Source organism: Ursus americanus, chromosome 14 (genome assembly GCF_024610735.1).
Source record: "Ursus americanus isolate L20-20 chromosome 14, mUrsAme1.1.p, whole genome shotgun sequence".
Classification (NCBI taxonomy): domain Eukaryota; kingdom Metazoa; phylum Chordata; class Mammalia; order Carnivora; family Ursidae; genus Ursus; species Ursus americanus.
In genome coordinates, this window is record NC_142140.1 from 2,377,570 (window position 1) to 2,387,789 (window position 10,220).

A 10,220-nucleotide genomic window follows, 5' to 3' on the forward strand; every position below is an offset into this window, starting at 1 on the left:
CCACTGGCCTACCCTTGAAGGATCAGGGTTCAAATCTCTGCCCCACCACCAACTACTGTGGGGCCATGGGCAAGTCCTTGAAGTCAGCGTCCCTGCAGGATGGGCCAGCCACAACAGCCCTGTACAATCAGACGTGACAGGGCCCTGTGTCAGGGCCACTTCTGCCTTGGCTGTATCTGCCTCCCGTTTCTGCCCCCCTCAGTCTCCTCCCAGCCAAACTGACCTCCAGCCTCCTCCCCAGCGGTCCATCCTGCACAGGCCACCACATTAGCCACATCAGAGGTCTCCTCAGGCACCGTGCCACCCATACCTCCTGTGACCACCTGTGACCTGTACGAGGCAACTTCATTAACAGGGCAGGCAGGCAGAGACCCCTCTTTCTTCAGGTGACATTTGACACTGCAGCCCACTGGGTAATGGTGCAGCCATGCTGCTTGAGAGACCTCCACCTCACTGACAGAGGTCCCCTCCTTTGGGCAGCCTCTCCTGCTCACAGGTCGAGCATCCAGTCTAGACTCAGGGACTGGCTGGCTTCGAGGCCCTCCACGGCCATCCATCCTGGCCACCCCATATGTCAGCCCAGCCCAGCTGCCAGGCATGTCCCTCTGAGCTCCCCAGCCCATCCGTCATCACCAGGATACTGACCCCAAAAAGGGCCTCCCGCCCCTTGCCCCAGCTCTCTCTCTGCCCTGTCATTTCGGCTCTTTCCAAAGCTGCTTGTTCCAGGAGGGGAAACTGAAGTGGCTGGAGTTGGCTGCAGCCCCGTGGGGCCACCGAGGGGGCCCGTGACCCCAAGCTGCTTGCAAGGGCTCAGTTCCCACTGGGGGGTGCAAGCCGCCCACCAGCGTGGAGGCCCCTCTTCCAGTCTGGCCCCCAACATGAAAGTGACGCCAGCAATTGGAGGCAATTTGCCGGCCTTTGATGGCCATGTCAGGGCGGCACCCGCGGCCAGGGCTTGGGAAACAGTTGTGCTTCCCGCATTCTTCCCTGATTACCCCTGGCCCAAGCCAAGACCCAGCAGCCTCCACCCCACTGTGCCTTTGTGTGGGGCTGGCGCTCGGTGAGAAAGGCCAGCGCGGCCCTGGGAGAGTGTCCCCGAGGAAAGCCACGGCGAGCAACGTCACCCCGGGGTCATGCCGGCCCACCCCCACCGCATCCCGGCCCGGGTTTGTTGGGGAATGGAGCAGGGCAGCCCAGCTCCAAGAATCCTGAGGTTTGGGGAAAGGGAGCCAGAGATGTGTGCCGAGGCCCTCTGGAGTAATGGCCGCCGTGTGAACACGCGTAGCTCATTTTACTCTGTGCACACCCCGCCAGGTAGGGGGCCGGGCTCCAGGTCGCAGGGGGCAGGGGGCCCTGCCATCTGAGCCTGGGCGTCTCCTTGGGCCGCCAGTTTGCAGACAGGTATTTCCTCGTCCCAGAGGCACGGGCTCTGTGGGAACGTGTCTCTTACTTCTGCTGCCCTACCCACCTGGGGGAGACGGCTCCTTCCCTTCGCCTTCACCCAGCGAAGCTCCCTGAGCCTGCCTGCCAGGCCCTGTGCCCAGCACTACAGGGCAGTCCCCCACCTTCCCCTTACAGGCCACCGGGGAGAGGGATGCAAAAAGCAAAAATCATGCCAAGCAGGGTTTCAGGAGGGATCCCGCTCGGCCTAAGCAGGTGAGGGAAAGCCTTCCCCGGAGACAGTGGCAAAGCAGGCATTAGCCAGACAGGAAAGGCAGGGAAGAGCATTCCAGACACGGAACTAGTTGGAGGCCCTGCTTGATGTCTCCTGACTAGAGAGTCAGAGAATGGGAGTGGGAGGAAGCAGAGGGTGAGGGGCTGAGGGAGGCACATGCTGGATGACCCAGGGTCTTGGGTGCCGAGTAAAAGATAGACTTTATCCTGTTGGTGGAACCAAGTCCAGAACTCGACATGGGCCTTCGACCAATTCCTCCACAGTTGGGGGCAGGACGAGGGAGGAGGTCCTCCTGGGGGAGAGCCCCAGAGGCCTCCTACACCAGGACAGGACAGCAAGGGCGAGAAGCAGGGAGCGGGCCCTTGGGAGGTTGTGGAAGGCGATGCCCTAGGCCCGTGCCTCCCAGTTATTACTCTTGACGGAGCAGCAGCGTCAGAAACCAAGAACTGCTAGCGGCCATGGAGGAGCCGTGAACATGGCCTGAGGTTGTGCTCAGCCCACCCTTCAGCAGGCAGAGCCGGATTGCTGCAGAGATGACCCCACTGGCCTGGAGACGGCAGTGCGCTTCCTGGCCCACGGCAGCTCTGAGAGCCTTAACCAGGGCGTGGAGGCAGACCCGGCCCGGGGTGACAGCCCCTCCCCAGCCTCCCCTTCCTCCCCTGCCCACCCCCCTGGAGCCCTCTGACCCTCCCCACTGCCTTCCCGTGTGCCCATGCATTCAGCACCCAGACTGCACTGGGCAGCACTCTGCTTCCTCTGGGCTCAGGCCTGGATGCAGGAGGTCATGCTGGTAGTCCTGGTAGACGGCCCCGTGAGCACCCAAGCTCACAGGAGAAACCTTGGGGAGCAGAAGGGCGCCTGGGGGGCTCAGTCGGTTAAGCATCTGCCTCAACTCAGATCATGATGTCAGGGTCCTGGGATCAAGCCCCACATCTCGCTAGTGAAGGCTGCTTCTCCCTCTGCTCCTCCCCTGGCTCCTGCTCCCGCGCTCGTGCGCTCTCTCTCTCAAATAAATAAAACCTTAAAAAAGAAAGAGAGAGAGAGAAAGAGAGAAAGAAAAAAAGAGGAAAGAAAGGAAGAAAGAGGAAAGAAAGAAAGAAAGAAAGAAAGAAAGAAAGAAAGAAAGAAAGAAAGAAAGAAAAAGAAAGAGAAAAAGAAAGAAGGAAGGAAGGGGCAGAGGAAAGCAGATGGAAGAAGAAAGTGTTGCCTGTAACTCACTCCTGATCTCTGACAGCCTAGTGGATGGTCTAGTCTAGTCTTTTCTTCCTGCAAGTTAGAGCAGAACTCTTCCAACAATTTCTATTCCTGTGGGGGTTTTTTCCAATTAACTGGTAAATTTGTCTCTGTGTAACTTTAAACTCTTCTCAGGTGTCACTTCATCTCCCAGAATATTTTGCCACAGCGCACGCACGCCACTCCTATCCTGACTGCCCTCCTGAGGGTCTCAGCACCCCTGTAACTTCACAGGCCACATGCCCAGACCTTGGCACCAGGTCGCCTTACTGAGCCCAGCTCCGCCTCTCCAGATCTGTGTGACCTGGGGCCAGTTACTGACCTGGGCCTCAGTGTCTGCCACACTGTGCTGTGAGGGTTAAGTGCCTGCGCGCATGGGGACATCTGTGCGTACAAATCTCGGGTTCCTTATTAGGACCGAATGCATAGAATGGGCTGCTGGGTCCACGCGGTGACCATTGCGGGAGCTTCGTAGCCGGTGCTTATTCCTTGCTAGTGTTCTTTGAGCCGTGCGTAGAGACAAAATCCCTGCCATGGTAGACCTTGTATTTTAGCAGGGGCAAAGGACAGACATCAGAATGAGGAACTCACAGCAGTATGTCGGAAGGTGATAATAGCTATTGGAAAAACTAGAGCTGGGTAGGAGGGGTCGGGGCAGCCGGGGTGAAGGTGGTCAGGAAGGTCTCACCGGGAGGTGACATTTGCACAGCGATTAGGAGGTAGACCTGGGAGCCAGTGGAACTCCTGGGGTGGATCTTCCAGCGGAGGAACCAGCAAATGCCAGGGCCCCAAGGTGGGAATGCACCTGGTGTGTTGGGGTGAGGGGAACGAACGGTTCAGATGCAATATGGGCCAGGTCTCGTGGCAGGAGCAAAAGCCAGGAGCTCCAAGCATGCTCCCCATGTCAGGGGCCATCCCAGGAGGGGTGACATAGCTGCCCGACCTATGTGGCCTACCAGGGGGTGCTTCAGAGGGAGGTCCCTAAGAGAGGATGGCAGCTCTGCGAGAGCAGGAAGGTCCTGCTTGCCTCTGTGTCTCCGGGGCCCACAAAAAGTGTCAGGAGCCCTGGTGGACGCCAGGCAGGTGGACAGTTGGCATTTGGCCACCTCCCTCACCACTCTGAGCCCCCCAAGGTCTCTGGGACCCTCCCTCGTTTGGGCGCCCGAAGAGCCTGGCACACAGGGTGCAGTATACGGACGTGGTAAGCTGTGGTCTCCCTGCAGCCCCACCAGCATGCAGCCACACATCCTCGTCCGTCTTGAGCATCACGCTCATTCCCCCCCACCCCAGGACTTGGCACTCAGACTCCCTTTGCCTGCAGACCCTTGCCCAGGGTCTCCGTGCACCCAGTCCCTGTCACCTGGCCCCCATTCAGAGCTCTTCCTGCCCTGGGCACGTACGACCTGGCCGCCCTCCCCTCCTGGTGACACAGCAGTTTTGCTTCCTTGATCGCCTTGGTGGCTATCTGGATTATCTTGCTGGCTTGTTTCCTCTCTGCCCCTTCTCAGACTCATAAAGTCCAGGGGGGGCCAGGCCCTGGCCTGTGTGGTCACCACCATTGTCTTCAGTCCTGGAGCACTGTGTGAATGTTTTCCGGAGGAAGATGCAGGGCCAGGTTGGGAGAAGCTCGGCGTGGGCAGCAGCTTCAACCCCTGACATCCTGAGCTGCCCTTCACTTCCCTCCATTGGCTATCTGGCCAAGGGGGAGAAAGGCCAGCGTAAAACAGAACGGCTCCCAGGGACATTTGCTCCAAATCAACAGCTTCACCTGTTGGTGAGGCTTTTTGGGTATTGTGTCCAGGCCACCCCCAAATGGAGCAGGAAAATGAGCCTGACCATCTTGAACAATTAAATGGCCAAGTATTCACCAGTGCCCAAGAGATTTTCTGGGTCTGCCTGCTTTGGGCAGTGTGAGGTATGCACTGTGTGTAATGAGAGCCAGTGCAGGCGAGATGGGCCGCCGATTGGGCCACGCCTGTCTCCCCGGCCCGGCGTAGACGCCGGGGAGCCCCGCGCCTCTTCAGCCATCAGACCTCCTGGCACCGGAGGGAGACAGGCTGCCCGTGCCATTTGTCAGGGTCTGGTGCCAGCCACCTTCTCTGTTTGCAGAAGGAAGGCTGGGGCTCGAATTCGGGGAGGCAGATACCTGCAGGCCTGGCGCTAGCCTGGGGGCCTGGCCTGGGGCCATTCCCACGCCCCATCCCAGAGGTGTGCTGACCGGCTGGGTGTCGGGCCTGTGATCAGACACTCTGCTGCCCGGCCAGAGCACAGCTCCCCTTGGTACAGGTCCACAGGTACAGAGCCCCATTCACATCAGCCGCGAGTCCCGGCCTTCCTGCGGGGTGCAGGCTTCAAGAGGCCAGCAGTCTCACCTCTGCCTGTGGAAGGGAGACTGAGTCCTTCTTAGAGGAGGCAGAGCTATCCCTGGCAGACTCTCCAGTGTCCCTTAAAGCAGCCTGCTGGTCACCTTGCTAAACATCCAGGATACTCTCAAGGCCTCTATTCCCCTGCAGGACCATTTTCAGGAGTCCGCCAAAGGCGGACCCCACCAAGTGATGGGCTGGGGAGCAATAACCTGCATTTGCCAACAGGTGCAAGCCCGGAGTTCAAACCCTCACTCTTCCTGACTCACCGTGGGGCCTAGAGTGAGTCCGTGCCCTCCTTGGGGCTCCATTTTCTCATCTGTAAGATGAAGGGGTTGCTTCCGCAAACATGCATGAGTGCTTGGTCTAAGCAGAATAATCCACACACCCGTGCTGTCCCGGGCCCCCCACCTGGTTGAGACATGATGAGCGAAGGTCCTCCTGGCACCGAAGCTTGACACCAGAGCGTCACATCTGGCTTCTCAGGGAGACCGCTAACACCCAGCCAATATTGGGGCAAAGGAAGATGCCCTTCAGGTGTTGGCAGACAGATCAGGGTGCAGCAGGGCATGCAGGGAAGGGAGCGCTCTGCCTGGTGCCTACGCCCAACTTCCTGCCAGTTTTGGACTCAACCTCTTGGTCCACTGGCCAGTACAGCCCCTCTGTGCATATTAGAAGGAAGTGGGAGGACACAGTCCTGCCAGGACCCCTCTTGGCAAGCACAGTGTGGGCTGGGCTCCACCTCACTTGCCCTTTGCCAGGAATGAAGGCTGTGTACCCAGTTCTCTCAGTAGTCGCTCCCGGAGCTGCCGCCCACTGGGCCTCCTTGCCCCATGCAAGTCTCATGGCACCCCCTCCACTCACCCCTGCCACAGCCCTTCCCGCTTGCTCCAGCCAGGTTCCCTCAGCAGGGCTGTGAGCAGCCTGTTCCAGAGTGCTCTGCTTGTACAGAGCTGGTCTGAGGCCTGGCCACAGCCTTGGGGGAGCCGGAGCCTCCCTGCCTATGCTCAAAGCAGCCGAGCGCTCACCCTGGCCAGCGGCCCACAAAGATGCTGCACCGTGCTGCTACCAGGCAGTTTCCTCATAAAGACAAGCCCCAGAGAAGGCCTGGTGTTCAAAGGTCGCAGCCTAGTGCTCAAAGATGAGCAAGACTTCTTCCATTGGCAAGACAGGGAAGGGCATTCCAGGCAGAGGGAACAGCCTATGCAAAGGCTCGTAAGTGTGACTGCAGGGAGCCCAGGAATGGTCACATGTTCCTCAAGGTGGCAGGGAATGCACAAAAGCAGTGGGTGAAGGGGCTAGAAGAGTTGGGGTTGGCCTTAGGGTGTTAGCAGGAAACTGATTTCCACTCAATCATTTGTCTGGAGAGGGTGAATATGAAGTCTATACACTGTACATAGTGGCGGGAGTGAACAGAGGGCAGTTGTTTAAAGGAGCCAGTAAGATGTGATGGAAACCAGTGGGGCCGCTCTCTCCCCTGCATGGGGGTAGAGGGACAGCCCAGGGAGAAGGATCCCCAACAGGAGTTCCGGCCTTAGGGAACAGGAATCAACATCCCGGCTGCTCTCTTCTCCCACCCTCTCATCTGCTGGGGCTCCCATTGGCTGAACCCAACCAGAAGCCAGAGGGCACAGGAGCCCATATGCTGTCTCCCAGGCACACAGAGGAGCAGAGAGTGGATCCAGGGGCAGTGGGAGAACACCGAGCCCAGGGAGCCTCAAAATCAAGAACCCCTCACCCCAGGCCCGGTGCTAAGTCCCGGTAACAAGTCTGACAAGTTGCAGTGTATGTGTTTTAGCATGAGTGTTCTGGGAAACAACAGGACCATTTACAGCAGGAGGACATGGCCACCAAGTGTGGGGCTGATCCATACAGAAGCCTGAGTGCAGAGTGGATGGGTGAGCAGGGGACTGGGAGACGGAGGTGGGGAGCCCTGCTGAGCTCCAAGCTGGACAGGCCCATGACATGGACTAGCACAGTGGGGGAGGGGGTGGAATGTAGGGATTTAGGTGGCAGAGTGGACCCTAGGCCTCAGGGGCCCGTTGTCTGGGGAAGGAGGCAGAAGGGGGTGAGGCCAGGTAGCACTGGAGTCCTAGCTCGGCCTCGGAGAGTGCGAGGGTGCCACTGAGTTGGGGGAAGGAGACTCGGAGACGGGCCAGGACGAGTGGCTGCCTGTCCGGGGTGGTAAGCGGCAGGCTAGGGAGTGGCAGAGTAACAGGCTGTCCCACTGTGCCTTGCAGGTGGCCTCAGCCCCGAGTCCAAGAAGATCCTGACGCCCACCCTCAAGAAGCGGGGCCGGGCTGGCCGAGGGGAAGCAGCCAAGCCGGAAGAGGGGGCCGAACGGCCCGAGCCTGCGCAGCATGTGGCCCTCAGCCTGTCTTTCAAGCGTTACGTCTTTGACACCCACAAGCGCATGGTCCAGTCCCCCTGAGTGTTCAGTGACCTTGCCCAGGCCCCAGTCTGGGCTGCAACGCCGAGTGTCCGACCAGATGTGCCTCGACCTCCTTTAGTATGTCCGTCCGCACGACCCTGTAGACACAGGCCCCAGGCCCGGTGCTAAGTCCCGGTGACAAGTCTGAGGGGCTGTGGCGGCAGTGGCACCAGGGCTGGGGCCCGGAGGGTCTATCCCGGCGCCTCCCCACCGACTGGGGGCCAGCGTTCCCCAGGCTGCCCCGCCAGCAGCCGTGAGAAGGCCTGTCCACGCCCTGCCCCAGGTGGCCCGGCACTTGACAGCTGCAAATAAACGTCCCGTGATGTCTGCCCACTCTGCTGGTCTCTGTGATTTCACCAGGAGGGCCCCTCATGCCTCTTCCCAAGGGCAATCTCAAGGGGTTCAGCAGGGTTCCCACCCAGAGAAGAGCTCGAGGGACCCGACCTCAGAGCCCAGTGGGAGTGGGCTGAGGAGTCCACAGGGTGTCAGGCCCCTAGGCCAGGCCAGGTGGCCCCTGGGGTCTCCTGGACCTTGAGGGACATGGGGGGGGGGGTCTCTGGACAGCCAAGTCCAGAGAGGGCTCAGCCGGAAAGGGCATCCGTGGAGTGCTGGGGAGCTGCAAGGTGCCTGGCCAAGGCGTCAGGGCAGAGGCAGGCTGGAGGGATTGCTCCCCCAGCTCTGCACCAGGAGTCTCTAGGCCTCTGCCCTCAAGTTTGGGGCCCATACTCCCCAAGGTGTGGAGGTGAGGGCAGGTGACAGAGCCCAGCGCAGAGCACACTGTGGGCCGGGGACCCTCCAAAGCCCAGGCAGCCCTCCCCTTGCTCCTCTGCCCCTGCCCCATAGGCCGCCCCAGCCCGCAGCCTGAGCTGGGGTACTCAGAAAAGGGCGCGATCAAGAAACCAACTGAATGAGGGGAAATCAAAGCTTTTAACATTTGTAGGATGTACAGATGTTCCAGTGCTCCTTTACTTGGCCTCCAAACAGACGCAGAGGCTGCCCTTTCGTTCTGGTGTGTTATGCTTTCATTTGCAGAAGTGGCATCGAAAATATTAATGGAGGGGCGCCGGGGTGGCTCAGTCGGTGAAGCGTCTGCTTTCGGCTCAGGTCATGATATTGGGATCCAGGGATCGAGCTCCCATCCGGCTCCCTGCTCAGCGGGAAGTCTGCTTCTCCCTCTGCCTCTGCCTCTGCCCCTCCCCCTGCTTGTACTCTCTTTCTCTCTGTGTCAAATAAATAAAATCTTTAAAAAAAAAAATATTAACAGGGCAGTGGCAATCCAGTGACTTGGAGAGTTTTTCCGCCCTGGAGCCAAGAGAGGAGAAAGGGAGCGGCGTGTGAAACGTGCTATCCTGTGTGCGGGGCCTGGACCACAGGCAGCGTGAAACCCACCAGCAGCACGGCATGGTCCTTTGTGCTCGAAGGGTGCGTGTGGTGGCAGCTGGCCAGCATGCCCTCACCTGCCCTCACAGGACCCCGACATTAGGCCGGGCCAGGCACGGCAGTCCGGAGTGACAGCGGGGGGCTGGGTAGGCAGGGAGAGTCCAGGCCTGGCCCCCACTTCCCCCTGGGCTGGGAATGAACTGGGAGGGGGGTGGGTGCAGGGAGAGCAAGATGCTTCGAGCCCACTGTCCCTTGGCTCCTTGGAGCCTCACTGCCGGAGCCTGAGGGGACGCCTCCGGTATCAGCAGTGGCACTTCTTGCCTGGCCCTCACCCCTCTGCAGACCAGGCTCCAGGCCCCCTCTTGTTTAGCCCCCACCCCTGTGGTGCCACGTGGCTGAAGCCACTCCAGGCCAGGGAGGCAGAGAGCTCAGTCTTCCCGTGAGAGCTTCAGGGCAGAGGTCCCAGGCTGGCCACCTCTCGTGGCTGTCAACCCTTTAGAGTGGACACAGCTGGGAGGAGCTGGGGTCTCCCCAGGCCTGGCACCTCAGATGAAACTCCCTCCAGCATCAGCATATGTGTGGAGAACTGAGGCCAGAGCTGCTGGGGACCCCCAGCCAGGCCGAGTCCTCCCTGACCAAGGGATGTGAGGCTGACCCCTCCCTCTGGGCCCATTCTGGGGGTCCCTGCAAGTAGAGATGGAGAGTAGCCCTGGGCTCAGGGGCAGGGCCCTGCCCTACTCTTGGGCACATCACTGCTCCTGTGGCCAAGTGAGGGGTCATGTGATCCAGCAGAGACCCCACTCCCAACCCCCGAGCAGACACAGAGGGGTACTAAGCAGGAACTAGGTCTGGGGGCAGATCCATGGGGGAGGGGAGACAGGGCGAACTCGACCCACTGCCTGCTTCAGCCTGGCCCCTCTGCTTGTGTGATCTTGGGCAAGTCCCCTGATCCCTGTGCCTTAGTGCCCCCATGTATAAAATGAGAACAAAAGCAGCTGCTTCGTGGGGTTGTTCGGGTGCTGGGTACCCTGCTGCCCGTCGTAGCACCTGCAGCCCTGGAAGCAGGACCACCAGACATGGTCTCACCTCTGGGAGGTGAGGGGCCCATGAACCCCTCAGAAGTGGTGCAGGCAGCCCC

At 60.0% G+C, this 10,220-nt stretch overlaps 1 protein-coding gene across 2 annotated transcripts in view; it reads left to right on the plus strand.

Moving 5' to 3' along the window:
• Positions 1-8,036, plus strand: part of EEFSEC (eukaryotic elongation factor, selenocysteine-tRNA specific) — a 249,398-nt gene extending 241,362 nt beyond the window's left edge. The window contains exon 7 of one of the 2 annotated variants that reach the window (XM_045812372.2): positions 7,512-8,036. In XM_045812372.2, the coding sequence (XP_045668328.2) occupies positions 7,512-7,702 (191 nt within the window). In that variant the 3' untranslated portion in view covers positions 7,703-8,036. The remainder of the gene's footprint in view (positions 1-7,511) is intronic. The other variant, XM_045812374.2, reaches the window with a different exon arrangement.
• Positions 8,037-10,220: the final 2,184 nt, after the last annotated feature.